Here is a 23,558-nt window from a genome sequence, read left to right on the forward strand (position 1 = left end):
TGCCAATGAGAATTTCTACATTTGCCAGTTAGTAAATCTTTGGCAATCTTCTCCCAATGCACCACAGATGCTTTGTCATTACATCTAACTGATAAATTTTTGAATATTCGAAGGATCAGGTGATGATGTGGTCTAGAGGCACAGGTTCAGCCATTGTGCCAACTGATAGGACAGTTTCAAAGGGTATTATGGCCTTTTCCTGTTACTATCTGTAATGTTCCCTCTTCATTTTCCCCAGCATCTTATACCCTAAATCCATGCAACCTAATGGAATGATAACTCTTTCATTGTCTGAACAGAGTTAGAACATGAGGTGTAATGGAATAACAAGAACTTATTTGGCATTAATAACAAATGAAACAATTTATCATATACAACTTTTTTTTAGTTTGTAGAAATTAGTCTACTTCTGTACTAAGTTTAAAATAAATATTAGTGGAATGGGTAAATCAGCACTACTTTGGCAAAGCTTTCAAATTTCTATTAGGAACAAGTAAATATGAAATACATAGATAATAGCAAACATTCTCAATCTCAGAACGTGAACAAAAGTGATTGGATTTAAATACTTCTCAAAGAAAACAAAAAAAATGGCTGGCACAACAGTAAAGACAAGATTGTGTCAGCAATTTTATGAGGACATACGGCAGACTTTTAGAGAGGAAAAAAATCTATTCAGTGCTTTGAATTTGAAAGAAAGATGAAGCTGGATGTATGTTGTGTCTTTTCTTCAACATGTCCCAAAGCAGTTCACAGCCAAGTAATTGTTTTGGAAATCTGGGCACTCTTGCTGTCTGGCTAAATGAAGCAGAGCAATTCCACAAGCTACAAGATAAAAGAGTAGCGCTTTGGTTGAGATTTTTATTACTGCTATCTTTGGACTACCTAAAATTTCTAGTAATCTTTCCCCTTCAGCCCGTAGAATGATTGCATTTCTTACTTTAATGGCGAAAAGATGTATTTTACAACATTGGAAAGAGCTTAATGCTCCAACTACCTTTTTTTGGTTTTCTCAGACGATTTTATGTTTGAATCTGGAGAAAATTAGAAGTAACCTTTATGATTCTTCATTTAAATTTGAACAGATTTGGGGACCTTTTATTCGATATTTTCATTTAATGTAATATTTACCCTTCTTGTTTTTTTTCACTGTTTTAATGGAGGTCGGGATTGAGGACGTGATTTTAAGTTTAACTCTGTTTGGTTTCAAGTTAGCCCATTGCTTTGCTTTGCTTTTAGTTAGTTGCACGGTGGGTTTTTTTTTTGGGTTTTTTTTTCTTTTTTTCCATTGATATATATAAAATCTAGTATACTATTATGTTATCTTGGTTTCTTATGCTTAAATTACATTGTTTGTAGTATTTTCTTTTTGGTATTGTTATCTTTTGGAATTTTATTATACTTTAACATTGTATTAATGTTTATATGGCTTACCTTTTTTGTATACTTTCTCAATAAAAAGATTTAAAAAGAAAACAAAAGAGATTTTTGACCCTTGGGGCCAGTTTAATAGAGCACTAAGGCCCATCGATTGTTCTGTATGCTGGAGGCAAAATAGTTATGGATTTACTCGTTCTCATGAGATTTTGCACACAGAGATATGGCCAGGGGTAGAAAAGGGGTTTTGAAGTTAAGTATATCAATCTGCCTAGACAATAGGAGAGCTGAGGCAGGAGAAGGGAGAACAAATAATAAGAAAAGAAAGTGAAGAAGATGGTGGATTATGGATAAGAATGCAGACTGTGACAGGAAAGGGAAGTAATGGATGGTGGAAAAGATGGACGAGAGAAGAGAGGGAAGAGGAATGGAAATAGCTGCCCGGTGGAATGAGGCTGGGTGGTGAGATAATAAGAGTGCCAGGTGATTATTTAGCTGAGAAAAAAAATAAAGGTAATCACTGTGGAGAGGAGACATTAGATGATATTTAGTAGAAAGATGACCGAGACCTTTAAGAATGCTCAGTATTGGAGAAGGGAAGTGGGTGTTATAGAAAAAGAAATGCTTGGTGAAACAGCTGCTAAAAAGAATTGGGAATGAAGCTATGAACTGTTTAATGGTGAGAAACGGGCATGAGCTGTGCTGTGTCCAGTTAAATACAAACCAACGAGCTGTGAGGAGGTGTTGGAAGTTGGGCAAATGGCATGGGAAGTACAGGCAAATGGAGGTGTGGGAAGTAGAGGCAAATGGCAATGAACAATCACACAGTGAGCTCAATGAGGAAAGGGGAGGCTGGCACAAGTAGTTGAAGACTTCTTTTTATTTAGAGATACAGCACAGTAACAGGCCCTTCTGGCCCAACAAGCCTGCATTACATAAATTACACCCATGTGACAAATTAACCTACTAACTCATACATCTTCGAAAGGGGGAAACCTCCATGGGTACAGGGAGAATGTATAAATTCCTTACAGAGAGCAGCAGAATTGAACCTGGGTCACTGGCGCTGTATAATGTTACACTAATCGCTATGCTACTGTGTTGCCTGTTGTAGGCTCCACCACTGTTTTCACATTTAATATTTGTTGATCATCCATAACTAGAAAGCAGGCATGTGCCTGAAATGCTTTGGAAATTTAGGGATGGGCATGGGAAGAGGATGGACTTGATTTACTTACTTAGGGATACAGATTGGTAACAGATCCTTCTGGCTCAATAAGCCTGGGACACCCTATCACACGACTATCCAATTAACCTATTATCCTGTATGTCTTTAGAATGTGGAAGGAAACCTGGGTACCAGGAGGAAACACACACAGCCATGGAGACAATGTAAAAACTCCTTATGGATGGCGGCAGGAATTGAACCCAGGTTACTGGTGCTGTAAAGACATGATGCTAACTGCTATGCTACTGTGCCACCCCACCATTTGATGGTGAGCAGGCTGCAGTTCTATATGTGTAATCAGCAAAAACAATGGTCTGTACTGGATGGTTGGGCTGCTAATGGATAAGACAGGCACGTTGATCATTGGAAGAGGCTATTAGTATGATTCAAAGGATGTTCATAGTGGGTAAATGGAGTGAAGCCTAGGAGGCTTGTAAAAGGCCAAAACAATTGAATACTTAAAATCCTATTAATATTCTTTCTTTTCTTAGCTATATCAAAACAAAAGCAGCTAGAAGAAGGTGGTTCTACAGTGACTCAGTCACCAGATCATGAAATTGGAATAAAACTGAACAAGTTTGAAATTGATTTTCAATATGGATAGTAGGAGCTTTTCTTTAAGGAGCTAATGATATGTGAAACTTAACACTGCAAATTTCTATCACAGCATCATACACTGGCATATTTGGTGCTGGTAAACAGCAAAACCATAATTATGGTTCCTGTTTCGAAGAAATGTAGCTTTTCATTATGAATACATTTTGTGAAATAATATTTCTTTCTATTATTTATTAAGAATATTCAGGAGATATTTTGCCACAAGTAATAAGGCCCCTGGTATTGTCTTTGGCCACATTTTACATTATTCTATACAGACAGAATGGGTAGAACTAATGTCCTTCCTAATGTAATACTGAGCTAACGAAAGTCTGCAAACCCCTAAATTACTAAGCATATTTGTAGTTTCAGTTTTTCCCCAGAAATAATAACAAAGTGATTATGGTAAGACTTTAGTTTCCAACATCATAAGGTACAATAAAAAGAAGTATTCATAGAGAAATACTTATGTAAAATAGAAATCTTATTTTCATATCAGTATACAGGTCAAAGGTTCACAATGACTACCAGTACAAGCTCTTTTAGCAATTACACTCTTATCACTAGTGTTCAGAAAATTATTAAAATTAAATACAGATTCAAAAAATTTAATATTTGACTACATAATAAGTACCCATAGAACTACACATTCACTACTACTGAGAGATGGATAATGTCACTGGTCATAGTAACTGCATTTTCAGATAACAACCACAGAAAATCACATCCATCTTTTAAAAATATCACTTTGATCATAAATTGGAAATTATATTAGATTGACGCTCCGATAATTCCATCATTGAATGTGTTAGTCTATAATATACATATAGATACCTACGTTAATATACGTTCTCTCCCAGGTTACATGGTGTTTGGCCGGGTTGGAGAATATATTGATTGTGGTGCACAAGACATTCCAGTCGTGTGGGACAGGTTGATTAGATGCTTGTTAGTTATTTTTCATACGGAATACATTTAGTCTTGAGAAAAAGATTGGCAAGCATGAACATGGAGAAGACATGTTTCATAGTCCATATTGCTATATTGATTCTCTTTTTTTGCTTCTCTAAGATTGTCATTGAGTTAAGCCCCTTTTTTTAATTCGAGTGTGGTTGCCATACCTCCAACTGTCCAATTTGAATTAAGATATATATTAGCTCATAGCACAGAAGAAAAGCAGCAGTGGATTTCAAAGTTAAAACAACTTAATGAGAAGGAGGTCAATTTTTGTAAATTGGCATTTTTTTATTTTGTGAAACTGAGACTGCAGAAATATTGTTTATAATGAAATCTGAGAGTGTTTGCTCAATTAGAAAAAATCCTGAGGTGTGAGAGCTGCATTTGTGTAAAGGTTAAATAAGAAACTTCTTTTGCTGGTGTTTTATTTGATTAAAAATATAAGTGGAGATACAAGAGACTGCAACTACTGAAATAAGGTGCAAAAAGAAATCTGCAGGAGGAACTCGGTGGAAACAAAAGGATAGTCAACATTTCAGGTCAAGACCCTCATTATAGCCAAGTTGAGAAAAGGATGTAGAATTTGATATTCTAATGAGTTCCCAATCGAACACCAATCTCATGGCAAAGTAAAGCCTAGCCACTTGGCTACTGTGGTGAGGGGTTGGTGGACTGGGAGAAACTACAAAATCATTTGAGGGACTGAGGGATATGTTTGACACTCCTACACATCTCTTTGAAATTAAGCAACCATTATTGCTTCTAGACTGCAGGATAAACAAAATCCTGGAATGCAAGGCAAATCTAAGCATACCTCTGGCACATCAGTGAAGAATTCAAGTCAAGTGATCAAAACTTGAGGTGCAATTCAGTTGATAGTATTTGAGACCATGGTTTTCTTTTATAGATCAAAGGAGTAGAGAGTATGTGGAAGTGAGATTTAATGGGGTATATTTGTCGCAAAAATTTATGGAATTTGGTCAGACTAAGATATAAGAGGGGATGTGTTCAATAATGGTCTAACACGCAACTCTTTGATTACTTCTCATGTTAATAGAGTTAAGAAGATGGCTTTATTGATGAAAGACACCATGGCTGAAAGATCATACATGGCTTGAAAGTCAATAAATGGGAGGGAACCAATTACACTTAATATTGTACATGAACTATGAATAATATATCATCAGATACAATGGATTCAGTAGGAAAGATCATACTTTAATAGACTTACCCAATATTGCGGAAGCAACAGCAAATCCAAATTTATTTAAGAATTTAGAACACCTCTATGGCTAACAAAGTCCATAAATGATTATGAAAGTATCAATTCTCATTGAGCCGTTATGCTTGCGCAAGCTTTTGGAAGTTTTATAATACCCTTTGAGCAATGGCAAAAAAGAGAAAACTTATGGAATTAGAAGAAAGTAGTTTGGGATTGGAACTGATATGTGAGAGGAGTGATGAGTAGTGTATTCAGAAGGTGCAGGAAGATGAGAATTACATTTTAACAGTTGGGTTAGGACAGTACTGAATGAGGCTTAGGGGGTCTCGTCTGGAGGCAGAAGTATTGGAGATGAAGAACCTGGCCATGACTTTGCTGATATCTAGTTGAAGTTTTTGTTCATCCAGATATTTTGAATTTAATAGCAACTAATAAGAAGAAATGGAAAATTAATGTTGGACACCACTAGTACATACTAGTGAAAGTGATACCGTGCATCAGTCTGGAATACAAGTGATGTGAATGAGGGCACATGAACCACTGGTGTTTGCTTAATTAACCATGCAGTGGCATAGTAGCTGTTGGGAGCAATAAATTTCCTATTACAGTTGGTTACAGCAATCTATAGGTAGGTTAAGAGGAACTAGTCTGCAGTATCAGAAGTGTTGGAGGTTAAGAAGGATCAGGAAAGATCATGATTCATTGTTATGGATATACAAGGTATCAACTGAGATATGTATGTGAGATGCTGTGGGAACTCAGCAGGTTGAGCAGCATCAATTCTGTAGAGTTTTGACCCAAAACATCTAAAATCCCTTCCTCGCACAGATACTGCCCATCCTGCTAGGTTCTTCCAGTAGTTTATTATTTCTAAATGAAGTATCAATACTTTGGTTAGTTAGCAACCAGGTTTGGAAAGAGTTGGATATGTAATTCCAAAAGGTAATTATTCTGAGTAGTTACAATACTTAAGGCAGTTTCTCAATCATGGCAAATCAATCCCTTTGGGATTCTATAGAAAATAATACAGGTAATTTCTTTGGCTACACAATTGTAATGAGTAATCTCTTAATTTATCATAAATATTATAAACTGCATATATCATCTGCCCCAGCGGATATGAATAAGAAATATGACAGAAAGAACCTACATTTAACATGATTGTAACCATACCAAAGGGAATAACATCCAGGTAAAAGAAAAACATAGTGCTAGGGCCAGGATTTCTCATCTCAACGTACACTAGTTAAAATATCTATCCTGGCATGAGCTGTGGCGTTAAGAACAAGGTAATCATTTTCTAAAATTGGAAAACTGTGATAGCGATATTGGTGGCACAAATATTAAAAATCAATTCCCTGAAAGAATGCAATTTAGGTGTGCTTTAAATGCATTGCAATTACTCCAACAGATTGAACATCTTTCGACCATCACAGCAGTAAAACATCCAACAGACGTTTCCTAAAGTTATAGTAACTAAAAAGAAGAAATGGAAAATTGATGTTGGACACCACTATAACATAATGATGAAAGTGATACTGTGCATCCAGCACATCCCATCAGAGTGGCAAAGAGCTGTGGTGGTGTTCATCCCCAAAGACCAGAACTCCAGTTCTATCAACCGGTTTAGGAACATTGCACTGCTAAATGTCAAGGGGAAAACCTTCTTCTCTGTCGTGGCTAAGAGGATGACCAGCTACCTCATGGGAGTTCCAGGCTTCCTGGGATGTGTGGAGTATGCATCATTGATATGGGACCAGATCCAATGAGCCAAGCGTGAGAAAGGTAACCTGCACATTGTGTGGCTGGATCTTGCAAATGCCTATGGATCTGTGCCACACCAGCTCATCAACTTTGCGATGGAGTTCTTTTACATTCCTGACTGCATTAGAGGCCTGGTTTCCGATTAGTTGAGTGACCTGCTGACGGGCTTCTCTTTTCGAGACTTTGCAACGGGGTGGCAGCAGCTTGAAGTAGGCATTGTAATGGAGTGTTCCACCTCTCCCATCCTGTTTGTGGTAGCCTTCAAGATTATCCTTATTGGAACAAGGCAGAAAGTTGGAGGATAAAGATATAGTCAGGGCAGAGGGTCCCTCCACTGAGAAGCTACATGGACGATGTCATCCATCAGAAAGCTCCATGCACAAGAAGGCTGCTGAAGAGGCTGGACAAGCTAATGACATGGGCAAGGATCAAGCCCAGCAAGCTGCAAAGTCTGTCCCTCTGAAAAGGGGCCAGAAGTGACAACATCACCTTTATTGTAGGGGACAAGGAAATCCCATTGTTGGCCAGGCATCCCATCCAAAGCCTTGGAAGCAGTACATCACAGAGCTCTCTGACAGGCAGGTGGGGAAAAGTAGCACAGAAACAGCTTGCAGAGGGTCTGGCCAGAATTGACCCAACTTCCTGGAAAGTATAAAGTGTGCTGCTACCAGTTCACACTATATACCAAAGGGTGATGTGCAAGCAGGAGAAAACCTAACTGACCATTGAACTGAGGGAGTCCATTGGCCCGCTGGTGAGGAGTGCCAATGTCTCAATCCACACCAGCCATAAATGGAGAGCTCAAGACGATCAGTAGGCTGCAGCACCAAGAGGTTGTCGGCAGAGTCCAAGCTGGACCTGCAGGACTTGACTGGGGGAAGGCAGCATGCTTCTGGTCCAAGGCCTCAAAAAAAGAAAGGAAAGCCATGGTAGTGGAGGAGGTGACAAGGACAGAGCAGGAGTGCTGCAGAGTGAAGGCAGTGGCACAAGGCACCAGGGAAGTTGGACAACATGTAAAGACACCAGGGAAGTTGGACAACATTGAGGGCACCATCAACAGGTCATTCAATTGGTCTGACTTGTGGAAGATCCTGCAAGCCAGTCTCCGCTTCCTCATCCTGGCAACCTATGACACCTTGCCCTGCCCCCGAAATCTTCATCAGTGGTTTGGTAATGAAGATAGCTGTCTCCTGTGCGATACCACCAATGCCATCCTACAACATGGTGTGGCAGGATGCAAGACTGTGCTGTCCCAAGAGCACTACAGATGGGAGCACAACTAAGTCCTAAAGAAGCTGGGGAAGATCGTAGACAGCTGCATGTGGGATGTGAGAAGCAGCCTTTCTCCAGCGGGATGACAACTCATTCCATTTGTTAAGGCTGGTAAGAGCACTGAATGCACCTGCCCAAGAGCTCCTTCAGAACTCCTTTCCACAGGCAAGGCGTGTAACGAGGGCAGACCTTGGCAGACAGCTGCAGTTCCCTACTGAAAACTCCATCACTTCCCTCTGCCCAGACATACCCACCAAGACAGTCCTCCTCATTGAGTTAACCATCCCATGGGAGGAAGGAGTTGAAGTGCAGGGCTGAAGTACTCATACCTGGCAGCTGAATGTAAGGAAACTGGCTGGAGGACCATCCTCCACCCCGTGGAGATAGGATGCCGGGGTTTTGGCGCATCGACATTTACTCCATGATATGGCAGTGTTTGGAGCGAGGCTCAGGGGGGCCACTAGAGAGTTGGCTGAAGAGGCAGAAAAGGGCAGCTTTTGGCTGCAGCAAAGGAGGAAGGACAGAAATTGGGGATCAACTATCCCCATTGGAAGCTGCAGTGGGTGCCACCAGGAGGCGTACCAGGGCTAGGGTCAATGAGCAGTGGGCCCTAGCTAATGACCTTGCACTGTTGGAGGTGTGGCAGGCAGAAATGCCAAGCAGGAAACAATATCTTCCTGTAAATCTTATAGCAAAACCTATTTCTAGGGCTGCTCTGTATTAATAGGATCTCATAGTGAAATGTGACTTCAAGTTTTTCCTCTAACCATTATCTCGGAAAAGCTTTAACAGGGAAGCAGCTAACTAACTTAATAATAGGCAATGTTATAGTAAACAAAAAGAGGCTATTATGTGACAGCATATTGCATAAGTTGTAAATTGAAACTATGGCAACACCAACAGAGATACTTTCCTGCAGACATGTTTCTGACAGCAGTGGATTATATGTGATAAAAAAAATAAAGGGCTGATAAAACAAAACACAAAAAATCATGTTCAGTTTAATCTGATTCAAACAGAAGCTGTAAAGTGCAAATAAACTTAAAAGGACTAATGGCTAACAATTTTTGTTTAAAAGGAACCTGTTAACTTCAGAATAGTTACTTCATGACTGAAGATGCAGATCTAGATCTAGTTTGCATGGACTTATGAGAAGAAAGGAAGACAGAGATATAAAGTTAATATAAATCCAGAAAAGCAACTTCCTAATTTGTAGTGGAAAAATATTTATGGCAGTTCTAATTTGTCAGATTTAAGAGTCTTACGGCATTCTTGGGAAATAGACTGATACCTGAAGTGAATACTAACATTTTAAAGATAACTTTTAAAAGTTATACCCTGCAGCATGAATAGGAAGAGGAAGAATGTTAATGTTTCAGGTCAATGACGTCATCAATTTGAAGCATTGGCCTCTGGTCTTGTGAATGTACTAAGTGCTCATTTATTGTATAAACACAACGGGAATCTTTTAGTTATGCATTTATGCTCAACTGCATAACTAATAACTGCCAAAAATGAGAACCTGTTTTGAGCAATATCATTTATCTCCAGAGGGTGTGCTGTTTAGTCTTTTCAAAGTTTATGGGAAATCAATATTTTAATAATATTTTCAATATCCATGCCCTATTCTAAATGTAAATCCATTGAAAATATGAAACTTTTTGAATAAGATGTTGCATTTTAAAAAAGGCATGCCAGATAGTCTTTTTTCCACCTTTGAACACCCCTCCAGTTCTGAAAACTAATTTTATATTTATGGGGTCTCATTTGCTCAAATGGCCATCAAAAAGGAACATTAGAAGAATATTCTTTGTCTCCCAATTTGTTATAAATATTTTATAATTTGATTGGCTGATCAGCTGGCATTGATCATGGACACCAAAGATCCTCTTAAGGATTGTACCCAATTCAAAGTCATATTGAAATAGAAGAACTGCTGCATGAAAGCCCACCAAAAATTTCGCTGGTGCCTTTTATTCTCTCAAGTCACCAGAGATCACAGACCCTTTGAAATTGACTATAAAATCTGGGTTGTTAATTTTGTTTCTGCCCTCACAAATATTGTCCAACTTGCTGAGTCACATTTTCAATAAACTCCTATTACATGGATGAAAATGTATTTATAAAGTAATGTGTCAGGCATTTAGTTCAAAAATTAGATATAGTGCATCTTAAAGATGTCAAAAAAATAGCTTTCTCATCACACTATAAAAATAAGAGTCATTCACTGTAGCATCTGTTATTGAAAGCAAACTGGACTGAGAAGCCGCATATTGAATTAGTTGGTTAGGTTTTGGCATGGCTCTTGTTAAATGTTTTTATAATTAACTCATTCTTCACTGTAGAACAAATAATTTATGTTCAATAGCGAGGGGTATAAATTTACTTTAAAAATGACATTCTTCATTTGTTTATTCACAAATCCATTATTTCCCTTAATTGAACAAACCTCCAATCCTGAGATAAGGTTCTTTAAACATTCTCTTGGGAATGAAAGTGTGAATTTACAGTTAATGTCCATCAGGGAAAATTAGAGTGGATTTCTTATCCTGAGGTATAAAGGTGAAAGGCATTGCTAACCAAAAATAAAGTGTTTAATATCAGAAAATATGCATGATCAGAAACTTTAAATTTATAAAGTAGTAGTTATCAGGAGAAACTTAAGAATAATGCCATTTTCATTCTAAGAATTCTAAAAGGTTTAAAAAAAATTATTTTAAATGACAATAAAGTAAATGAGGAAACTGATCTAGGAAAGAATAACATTTTTTTTTATTTAAGCCCTAAAAGAATTAATAGAGGCTGGTGTTTCATTTTTCTTAGGTAGTATATTGTTAAGATTGGAATTCCACACAAGAAAGTGAGGTGGAATTGTAACCCATAATGGCTTTTAGAAGTAAAGTAAGTAAATATTAGAAACATGAAAAATCTTAAAAATCCACATTTAGTGACAAATTGATTAGTTCCTTCAGAAAGCCAGCATAGGCAATAGTAGACCTTTATTTGTGTCTGAATATTATGTGATTCTCTGGCTATAGTTTGATACTTTATCATGATATCAATCCCTGGGACAAATTGGCATAGTTATGGCCACACTCCAGTGAACTGAATCAGTCACCAGATACAAAAAAAACTATTCCTAAATTCCAGATTATAGCATAAAACATGGCATAAACTGTGTCATGTTTTAAAGCTATTTTATTGATACTGTGTACTGTACATGTAAACCAAAACGACAAATCTGCCAGATACTCATAATACTGCAGGTATTAAACTGTGCAGACAGCTCCCAGAGTTCTGAAACTTGTTTTTGCAAATGTTGTTGAGACCCACGTTGAAAATAAAACATGTCTCCAGCATTCTGACATCCTTGGCATTTCCCATTTGTCAAATATTACAACCTCAGAGGCTGAATCTTCCCTTCATCCCTTTTGTTTTTACACCACAAGAGCATCCCTGGCTGGGAAATGATTCTGCAAGATAAAAAACACAATGATTAACAACCTGTTACTTCAAATATTTTTGTTACATAGTGTCAGACAGAAATATCATACAGGCAACCCCTGAATTTCACTATTCAGATAATGGCAATTTGCCATTATGTCATTTTGTCACTACCCAAAATTTTGAGATACAAAATAAAATTCACTCTTACAGAATTTATGGGGGGAAGATAAATAAACACAAAATATGAAAGAAATTACAAGTCTGGTCACTCAATACTGTGGGGCAATAAGATTTGAATATGTCGTCACAGTACCAATTGGGTTGGCAGTCACAGCTGAGTCTCCTTTGCCATGTGAGCAAATGTCTCATAGTGTGGCATTGTGGGAGCTGCTGTAGCCATGACCAGCTCCTTAAAGTAATACCTCAGCCTTTATTCCATTTCCACTAAATTACCGTGCTTTCACCCTTTACTCTTCTGAATTCTTCGTATGCCATTTTTTTCCAATGAACCCTGATTTTCAAATTCCATCACTTTTCCTGATATCTCCACTTCCTAGACCCTTCTCTAATCCATGGCCATGCAGATAAAGAGACCTGGGAGTGATATACACTGAGATGTTTGTCAACATCCTCAGACTGGAGAAGGCATACCAAAGCAGAGACTTGGATGCGCCTGCCATTCAATCAACACAGTGATAACATCCAAAGCTTGTTGCTTCACAGTATTGAGTAAAACTAAAAAACCACAGAATTTTTTTTTTGCACAATCCTTATCCATCTCCTGAATCCATTGTTGGCCTTGGTTGTTAGATAATGGTGATATGTCAATTTATCATTGGCAAAAGAATGGATTTATATTAGAGAAAAACAAACTGTAGAAATGTGTGTCCACTTATTACATTGAATTCACAGAGAAAAGGGGGCTTGATCACTGATGCACTATCAATTACTCCAAAAGACTGGAAGTAGAGTAAATACTGAAAGGCTCTTATTAACAGTAAATGGTCCCACGTCCATGCTGAGTATCTGCCCTGGACTGAGAGGAGGAGCAATGGCACAATCGCCTTTATTCAGGGGTCTGTGGGAGGAGCCACAGGAGCAGTCAGCAGAGGAGCGTGTCCAGGCATGTCCAGACCGGTAATTCAGTTACAACATATATATATACACACACACACACACACACACACACACACACACACACACACACATATATATATATATATATGTGTGTGTGTGTGTATGTATATGTGTGTGTGTGTGTGTATATGTGTGTGTGTATATATATATAGATTACCACAATCACCTGACAGGCAATTGTGACATGGAAGATTGATCAGGAATGTAGCCCCTCTGTAAAGAGTGGGCAGTCCGTATTAGAAATAAGGCCTTCAGCTAAACCATGTCCATGCCAACTATCCATAATAAGGTAAATTAGATACTGAATATTTATAATGCAATTTCTTTAATATTTCAAACTCTGGGTTATTTAAAACTCTGAAAAACATGAGTAAAAATTCTGCTCACATGTATAATAGAAAAACATAAGCAAGAATGACGACAGAAAAATGTGAAGATTTTGTAGAAAATTAATTAATCATGCAGAGATACAGCACAGCGACAGGCCCTTCAGTCCAATAAGGAAGCACTGACTAGTAAACATTCACTAACACAAACCCTAGAATAATTCTATTTTCTATTCTCACCATATTCTCAGTAATACCCCTAAGACTCTACCACTCACCTATATTGGAGTCAAATTACAGTCAGTTAACTTACCACACTTGAATGTCTTTGGATTCTGGAAAGAAACTGTCACAAGGAGATTGTGCAAACTCCATGCAGATTTTTTTAAAATTTCAAAAATAGGTTTTATTCAAAATAAAAAAATATATACAATGCAGGAAACCTTTTGCATTGATAGTTGTTACATTCAGAAACTTATAGAGAAAAATAAACACAAACAGCACCTTTGCCACTTGTGTCTCCCTGAGGTTATACTGCTTTCATTGTTCACAGGTCTTCCACACTCAACTCCATTCCTCTATGTGCAGCAGTGAAAGCACTTTCCCCACAATGCCTTAACATTGGCAGCACTGAGTTCGAGGGAGTGAAGCACTCAACTCAGCATGTACTCCTACAGCCTGGACTGTGCCATTCTATAGTATTCCCTTACAGACATATTGCTGTGCTGGAAGACCAACAGGTTGTAGAACATAGAACAGTACAGCGCAGTACAGGCCCTTCGGCCCACAATGTTGTGCCGACCCTAACAGCAGACCAAATGGCATCATTCACCGAGTTGATGACCTTCAGGCAGCAATTGATGTCTGTCTCAGTGTGTGCCCCTGGGAACAGCCCATGGATCATAGAGTCCTCTGATACATAGCTGCTGGAGATGAACCGGTAATCGAACTCTTACATTCATCTACACTCCATCTCCAAACTCACAGTCTGCAAAGAGGTTGGTGACCAACTCTTCTCCACTGTAGCCATCCCAAGTGCATTGGGGATGATATACAATCTGCAGAGGAAGGCTCTGATTAGAGGGCACATTTTAATGTCAGCCATGCAAGGTCTTGGTGCTTGTTGGTCACATCTGGCAATGAGGCATGCTGCCATTTGGTTTGGACTGTTTACTCAGGGAACTAACCTACAGAATCCATAGTGCCCCAGTCCCTCAGTGTCTTTGGTACATTCAGCAGTGACCACTGCCTGATACACTTGTGGTAAAGGTTTTTACTGGGAAGAACTTTTCCACAAAGGCCAGCTAGTGTGATAACATCCAGCTGATTGGCGTGTTGCATTGTAGAGGGGCCAGGCCTATTTTCCACAACGCTAGGGACAGGTAGAACCTCAGTACGTAGTGAAACTTGGTGTCCACATACTTTAGGTCCATCTATTCCCTGATACAAAAATGGTCATCAGGATGAGGGTAACATTGGGTACACTTTTGCCTCCATTCTCTGGTGATTTGTGGCCCTTTGAACCTGTTCCATCTCGAATGCCGAGAAAAACTAAAAGACATTCCAGATGATTACCAAGGCAGAGGATATGGAAAAGGACACACCTGGACTAAGTCCAGCAGCCCTGAGAGGATAATGTACTTGATAATCAGTGATTGACAACAAACACTATTTCCACAAACATGATTTTTGTTTTCCCTTCCCAATCTGCTCCAGCCAGTTCTTGTTACACACAGATAGCACCCAAGCCCAGGAGTGAATTTAGGTGTGTGGTGCTTTCTTTCCTATGTGATGGGAAGAGCAGGAATGTCACATCTTTTCAGATAAGGATTGTTTGATTATGGTAAATTAAGCTCTAAGTACTAAATTGTTAAAGGAAGAGTTTTAACTGCTATGAAATTCATACATTCCTGAGGTAGACAATATTAAAGTATCATGAATATTTCAGGTAGTGCTCAATCTGCTAGTGACTACAGCAGGGCATTTAGTTATTCATAGTTGGTTTCTTGCCAGGGTCAGTGCTGTCTGTGGTCAAAGGCAGTGCTTAAATATACAACCTATAAGGCTGGAACTGTTTCTTTTGCTTCTTCAAGTAATTTTAATGATAAGCTTCTACAGAGACTGCAGGGGAATATTTTCATAGCTAGCATCACAGTTAGTTTATTCTAAAGTAAATAAAAATAATTTCAAAATTGTTACAATAACTATAAAATATAAAAATAGATCACTGCATAATTTTTACTGTTTCTAAATGTAACAGGCCACTTTTTTTTTGTTTGGAAAAAACCTTAATAGTACATAATCATTGTTAAACACTGTCAAAAATGAAGATTCGTCTCACCATAATTTAACAGGTAAAACTTCAATGTTATTTTATCTTTCATATTGATGCCAATTACTAAAAAAGTTCCACAGTCTACCATGATTCCCATGCAAAGATAATTTCAAACTAACTTCACATTTTTACCAGTGCCACCAATGTGAAGAACCAAGCTGATAAATTTGTACTTTAGCACAGAGTGGAACATGGTTAAATGTACACACTATCAGTCACACTGAGGTACCTGACTTTAGATATTTTGCAATTCATTAAAGTTGGTAAAATATTGTTCATCAGAACTAACAGGCTACATCAGCACAAGATTCATAAACACAAAGCAATACCAAACCAAGTTTAAATTAAATGTATACATTTCAAAGAAGCTGTGCAAGTTCCTTAAAGGTATAATTTTATTTACACAAAAATTCTGCAAATGCTGGAAATTTTGAGCAAGATACACAAAATCCCAGAGGGACTGAGCAAGTTATACAACACCTATGTAGGGAAATGGTGAAGGGTCGCAGCCTGAAATGTCAACAGTTTATTTCCCTCCATAGATGCTGCCTGACTTGCTGAGCTCCTCCAGCATTTTATGTAGATTTTCTTTAACATTCTCCTGAAAGAAATCAAAGAACTTACGGCTTTCTTCTGTCTTGTTTGCTCTTTTCGCTCATGATAGTAGATCCTTGCTGGCAGTTCTTCTGGCTTAACCTTTTGCAAATGCATTTCAGTGTACGGAGGCAATGTCTCTTCTTCTTCTGTCTTGTAACTTGGAGATTTCCCATAGTAGTTGTCATTTACTCGCTTAATACTAGTTTTGGAAGGCGTTTCACTGCTGTAACTTTCATTGTAAGGTTTACATTTGGCCTTTTTCTCCAGAATACTGTTCATGAAAGCATCATCATAGGTTCTACCACCATCGCTTGTACACCTTAATGGGCACTCATCCTGCTTATCTCTTTTCCTCTGACTGTTGTAAACATGTCCCTGGTCAGCTTCATATAGCTCATTCCTGCTTCGACTTCTTTTGTTGTAATAATCATCCAAGGAGCTCCCTTGATAGTGGTATCGATCTCTGAGTGCTCTGTAATACTGCCCTCTGTCAGCCTCTTTTCTCTCCCGTCGTTCTGGCTCAAGTGAATTACCTCTCCTCCCTCTGTAATGATAAGATTCTGCAAATTCTTCAAGTTCATCTAGTGAACTTGCTAGTTCTTTGTCGTGCAGTTCAATTCTTTGTCTGTCACAAGATCGAGAGCGTGACCTAGTGAATAATTAAAATAATCTTAGCATTTTTATAGCTCTTCAGAGTGAACTAAATTTTAATATACAGCTAATAAATAGCCAAATATTACTACTGAAATTCATGTGAATTTGTAAATTATATACATACTCTAAACTTATTCTGATTTTAGAGGCTTCACCATTCCTGGCAGATCTCATTTTAAACCTAGTCTTGGAGTAAGAAACTTTATTAGTGTGCTCAGAATTTGAAGTTACAGAATATAAATTAAATACATTGTTCTTGGAAATGAAACATGAAATGTTACAGATAAGTTCCATCTGTATGAGAAGTGTGTGTAAAAATCAGAACTATTCAGACTGGAAGTTGGACAAATAGCGACTTTCTTTCATTAGAACCAGTGTTCATTAGATTCACTTATATCCTTTCACATGTTAGGTAAAAATTACAAAAAGCAATGATTTTAACGTTACCGTGGGTCTTCAGAATTTGTAAGTATATAAATTATACAATAGAAAATTACTTTCCAGCATAGTACTTAAGAGATTTAACCATGATCACATTTATTTATTGACTGTGGCACTGAATACAAGAGCTAGAACATCATATAACAACATTATAAAACATTGATTAGGCATTCTTGTAGTTTTGTATGTAGTTTCAGTTACCACACTTTATGAAATATATGATTGCACTAGAGATGGTGCAGAGAAGTTTCACCAGGATGTTGCCTGGATTGGAGCATCTTAGTTATTAGGATGAATTGAATAAGCTGGCTTTGTTTTCCTCAGAACAAATTATTTAGAGATTAAACAGAGAAGACAGTAAGAATCATTTTCCTTTGGTGGGAGTGTCTAAGACAGCGGTCCCCAACCACTGGGCCGCGGACCAGTACTGGGCTGCAAAGTATGCGCTACCGGGCCGCGGCGAAACGATATGATTTGGCGATATGAGTCAGCTGCAACTTTCCTCATTCCCAGTCACGCCCACTGTTGAGCCATTACGCACGCGAGGTTATTACCCGTGTGTCATCCATGTCAGCGCGGGAAGGAGATCAACTCCTCGAGCTTGCAAATGACGGCGGGCTGAAAAGTGTGTGTGACATAACATCTCTGCCAGCATTCCAGATCAAAGTCAAGGCTGAATATCCTGAGATGGCCACAGAAGCACTGAAAACATCGCTTCCATTTCCAACCTATCACTGCGATGAATGTAACAAAAACTAAATTGTGGAATAAACTGGACATAAGGAACCCCCTTCGAGTATCGCTGTCTCCTATCACCCCTCGATGGGACCGTGTTGTTGCAGGGAAACAAGTATTCAGCCCAGGGCTCCCACTGATGCAGCGATATTGGCGCATTGCAATGATTTTATATGTTCATACAAGGAAAATATGCGCTGTATGTTTAATATCCAAACGTTACTTAAAATGTTATGATGCTATTATAAGTGACTTATATAACCATATAATAATTACAGCATGGAAATAGGCGATCTCGGCCCTTCTAGTCCATGCCGAAAACTACTCTCACCTAGTCCCACCGACCTGCACTCAGCCCATAACCCTCCATTCCTTTCCTGTCCATATAGCTTTCCAATTTTTCTTTAAATGTTAATATCGAACCTGCCTCTACCACTTCTACTGGAAGTTCTTTCAACACATACTTCAAGCTCCCCGTCCTCCCCTGATGATTGACTTATCACTATATTCATGCAAGGAAAATAAGCACTGTGTGTTTAATATTAAATTTGTTAGATAAACCCTTTAGAAACAAAATTGAGTGTATTAGCCACTTATTACCAATATTCCGGTCGTGATTAACACCCCCCCCACCCCCACCCCCACCCCCGAACAGAATTGTCAAAAACGGTTTGCAGAGAATAATATCGGCAAGTCCACGCATGCGCACTGGTGCCCGCACAAGGCTTCATGGTCATTGTAGTCTTTCTCGGGACTAACACTACTCTTGTCCGTTGGCAACCCTACCACCCGCCCCCCGGTCGGCCGGTCCGCAAGAATATTGTCAATATTAAACCGGTCTGCAGCACAAAAAATGGTTGGGGACCCCTGGTCTAAGACAAGAGGGTATAAGTTCAATGTGAGAGATCATTTTTAGAAGGGATCTGAGGAGAAATTCAATTACACAGAGGGTGGTTGGAAACTGGAAGGTTCTCAGATGGTGGAGCAGATGCTCTCTTAATGTTTAAGAAGCATCTGGACAAGCACCTGAGTCACCAAGACATTGAAGGCAACAGGCATAATGAGGATAAATGGTACTAGCATTGATACGTATAATGGCTGCAATGGACATGAGCACTGGTTGCATCATAGTCTGGTATAGCAATTCAAATGCACAGGAATGTAAGAAGCTGCAGAGAGTGATGAGCTTTAGTCCAATACATCACTGGCACGTCCTTATCATTGGTAGCAGCTAAAGACAGCAACAGCCATCATTAAAGATCCCCATTGTCTGGCCCATGCCATCCTTTTGCAGCTACTACTGAGCAGGAGATACTGAAGCCCCACACCACTAGGTTCAAGAACACCTATTTCCCTTGATGCAACTGGCAAAACCCTTATCACTACAGTTTATCAATACTATGGCCACTTAGGTTACTTTGCACTAAAATAAACCTTTTTCTTCTAATTGTGTTCTATCTTGAAAAAAATTCTGTTATGTTTCTCTTGTGAATGCTCCTTAAATAATGCTATGTGCCTGTAGTGATGCTGCTGCAAGGAAGATTTTCATCTCATTAGTGCACACACATACTTGTGCATATGACAATAAATTCAACTTTGACTTTGACCAAAGGGTTTGTTTCTACACTGTGCTGTTCTTTGACTCTAAAAGTATTAAGGTTAGTTTCAAATGTATTTGTAACTGTTTTCTACTTGTGTATTTTGTTTTGTTTAACTTACTTGCAGGAATGCTTATACACTCTTGGTCACACTTAAGACATGAATGCCAATTTTCAATTTTTGAAAGAAGGATATTTAAGAAAAAGCTGATGGGAGTAATATGTCCAAGAATAAAGATGGCTGCAAAAGTTATAGTGACAACTTTAATACAGATTGTAAATTGCTTTTGTTGTACCTGCTACTGCAACGGTCATTGTCTCTCTTTGCTCTGCTCCTGAAATGTCCAGATCCTCTCATGAGCTGAGCCCTGAATGCCAAGTCAACATCCTGGTCAGTAACTGGAGATTGCATTTGTTTTCGAGCTTGGCAGAAGTTCTGGCAGAAATCGGCATTCTGATCATGCAGTGAACTTAACTCTGACATGTTGCTCGCTGTATAATATAAATACAGATAATTTATATTATCTTTCTAATACTTCTGTGATGGGTTAATGTTACAAACAAAACCAACATAGAACTTTTCAAGAACTAGTTCAAAATTCAAATCACTGATGCTGATTTGCATGTGAAAAGGGAAAGAGACACTGAGCTCAATTAAAAACAGTAAAGGCTGGGATTTCCCACAGAAGTGTTCTTTCAGTAAACGCGCAATGGCATCAATTTCATATAATATCATTCTGCTCTTTGTGAAACAGATACCTAGTGCCAGATCATTGTTCACAAGTTGGATCTTGAAATTATAAAGGCTGTGAAAAATCTAAAAAACTAATGTCCCAAGTGTAAACTAATAATCACATCAAATATTTTTAGAAGCATACAGATTTACACAGAAGTTCAAACAGCCACACATAAACCACAGCACATTAGTTTGAGATCCAGCACAAGTAGAGATTCCAACAATGAGGTTGGTGACTGTGGAATCAAATCTGTAAAACAAGCTATTTATACATTTTCCGAAGAACTGTACCAGTCGCCAGACCAAAATATCTCTGAAAGCAATAATGGCTACAAAAAGGACTAAGTGCTTATCATCGACTATTATTGTTCATGTATTGAAGTGCACAACACCCACACTGGTCATTCAGCCCATCCTGATCTTTCAATGATCACTTCAGCTAGTCCTAGTTCTTCCATCCTCTGTCACCACAGCTCTGACAACTTACATCCTTCAATTTCCCAATTCTCTTTTTAAAAGCTACTGTTTGATCTATTTTCACCAAAATATGAGACAAAGCATTCCAAACTCTAATTACTTGTTTTGTAAAGAACTGTTTCTTCTGTCAGCCTCTCCTAAATTTTCACGACATCACTAAAGTTGACATGCCAGGTTTAGCATCATTCCCAACTCTTGTATTCAGCGTTTCTATTTATAAATGCCTGGATTCTATTTACTTTATTAATTGATTAATTAACCTGCCTTCTTCAAATATTTGTGTGACAAATATGTTTGGTTTCTCTGCACCCATGCCACTCCCCCTTAAAGTTATACCATTGCATGTGAATATCCATTCTTCACATCAATTTGTTTGACCTCCTGGTTTCCTGCACTGAACTAAATTACCATATGCTGTGCAGTTCACCCACCTGTCAATTTCTTCTTCACCTCTATTGATTAAATCACTGATCATATACCTGCCAAGTTTTATCACATTAGGAAGCTTTGAAGTTGCCACCAGTAATTGGAATATTGCTGTTGTAATATTGTTTATTTTGTAGTATTAAGGATAGCTAAATTGTTCAGTACTTCTATCTTATATTTAAAACAACAGAGATATTGGTGAATAATTCACAGATGTATAATTATTAGGGAGACATTAAGTGTTTCAATTGGTTTTTGAAGTAACTACAAACAAGTAACTTTGATAGTAGTTGATTAATTATATCCTGAAATCCAGGTTGCCTGAAAGTCTGCATTTCAAATAAAATACTTCATAAACCAGAAGGTTCCATAGAAAATTTTGGAATCAGGGAAAACATAAGGCAATTTAATTGTAAGACTTATTGAGAACTGAACCTTATTTGTTATGATGATTCAGACTGAAATAAGATAAGAGTGGCTGAAGGTTCTATGAAAACTGGTGTTTTGCTGAGGCAACAGATTTATACTTTGTACAAGAAATCAACCATGATCATCACTTAAATCTCAATACTTGTAACCCGTACATTGTTCATACTTTCTCCGAGAGGGGTCAAACTGTGCCAGCTCCTTCTCCACATAGTAAAGAACTTTCATGGAGTCTTGCTCTTTGTTAGCTTGAATTCTGTATCCACTGCGTACTGAGGAGAAAATCGAAAAATTGATAAACCCTAGCCTCATGTACGTTAATAGGCTAATTGTTTATAAAAACAAGTTATAGTACTATAAGTAGAAGTTTGCAGTTACTACTTTTTTTATATGTGTTTCTCTGTGACAGAACAAAACCACCATTTTAAGAAGGTTCAAGTAGCTGACTTGTATCATTGTGGCAGTTTAATATTATACACAGACAAATTGATAATGATAATGTCTATGTCTTTAAGTTGATCTTTGTTTTGAGAGAAATTCTCCTTACCAGATTCCCCCATATCCGTGTCGACATGTGCTGGTGGAGGCAGAGACTTTGTATCAATTACACTTGGTGTGATTGGTATCCTAGAAACACTGGGAATGTAGTATGGTGGATAGTCTGCAACATTTGGAAGATGTCCAGCTTTTACTGCTTTTCCAGCTATATATACTGATAAAAAGAGGTTAAATGTATTAAAACTTAGAAAAAAATCATCCTGCCTACTTGTACATAGATATTTGCCTGATGATTACCAGAATGAAGTATAACAGAACCCATTTCTGGAATATTTTGTCATTCAAGAAATACAACTGGCCATTTCCTGATATAAGTCACCAAAAGTTATTGATATGACTTTCAGACTGGGATCAAACAGGGTGACATTATTTCCCATATGATATTCCTTTTGGAGTACTACAGAAGAACTTGGACCACTCACAACACGCTGGAGGAACTCAGCAGGTTGGGCAGCATCCATGGAAACACTGACTGATTGTTTCCACGGATGCTGCCTGAACTGCTGAGTTCCTCCAGCGTGTTTGAGTGTTGCTTTGACCCCAGCATCTGCAGAGTATTTTGTGTGTAGAAGAACTTGGACCATGTTTTCCTGGGAATAGTTGTCATTGGACACTCCAAGGACATTGTGGACTTCCTATCATAGCAGCAGACTAGAATGCAAGATTCAATGACCTGCTACTGTGCCCCAGTCCCACCCCTGGTGCATATTCTATAAACTCTGCACTGACACTCCATTGTCTTCCCTTTGCATCGGCATATTATCTGTTGTCTCCACAATTTCTCTCCTGACTGCGAGGCCAAGGTTCCTTTCTTCCCCCATTCCAAAATTTCCCCCCACCACCATCCAAGCCAGATATCATCATTAATATTCTGATGCTGCCAACGTCATTTCAATTTTAATACCAATATCCCAACTCCCTTCCAAATACACTCCTACCCCTGGCATAGCACAGACAGAGCCCATGATCACCAACCATACTGAACTGGTGAGCAAACTGAGTGGTGAGGGACCTTAGACATTACTGATGCCATGTCAATCCAAAAACAATTATGATTAAATGTTGCATGGTTTGGTGTTTCAGTGCACACTCAGTGGACCTACTTTATTAGGTACACAGGTACATCTGTTCATTAATGCAAATATCTAATCAGCCAATCATGTGGCAGCAACTCAATGCATAAAATCATGCAGACATGGTCAAGAGGTTCAGTTGTTGTTCAGACCAAACATCAGAGTGAGGAAGTAA

General features: G+C 38.4%; 1 protein-coding gene and 1 long non-coding RNA gene across 5 annotated transcripts in view; one reads left to right on the plus strand and one right to left on the minus strand.

The window, feature by feature from the left end:
• LOC134347948 (uncharacterized) overlaps positions 1-23,558 on the plus strand; it is a 102,427-nt gene that overhangs the window by 22,386 nt on the left and 56,483 nt on the right. The gene's annotated exons all lie outside the window — the stretch shown is intronic.
• Positions 1,827-23,558, minus strand: part of LOC134347945 (immunoglobulin-like domain-containing receptor 2) — a 125,131-nt gene continuing 103,399 nt past the window's right edge. For 2 of the 3 annotated variants that reach the window (XM_063050614.1, XM_063050613.1), the window contains 5 exons: positions 22,300-22,464; positions 21,911-22,024; positions 19,984-20,179; positions 16,287-16,908; positions 1,827-11,890 (listed from right to left, as the gene is read on the minus strand). In XM_063050614.1, coding sequence (XP_062906684.1) covers positions 11,855-11,890; positions 16,287-16,908; positions 19,984-20,179; positions 21,911-22,024; positions 22,300-22,464 — 1,133 coding nt within the window. In that variant the 3' untranslated portion in view covers positions 1,827-11,854. Of the gene's footprint in view, positions 11,891-16,138; positions 16,909-19,983; positions 20,180-21,910; positions 22,025-22,299; positions 22,465-23,558 lie in introns of those variants that run through there. The other variant, XM_063050612.1, reaches the window with a different exon arrangement.

Source organism: Mobula hypostoma, chromosome 6, assembly GCF_963921235.1.
Source record: "Mobula hypostoma chromosome 6, sMobHyp1.1, whole genome shotgun sequence".
Lineage (NCBI taxonomy): Eukaryota > Metazoa > Chordata > Chondrichthyes > Myliobatiformes > Myliobatidae > Mobula > Mobula hypostoma.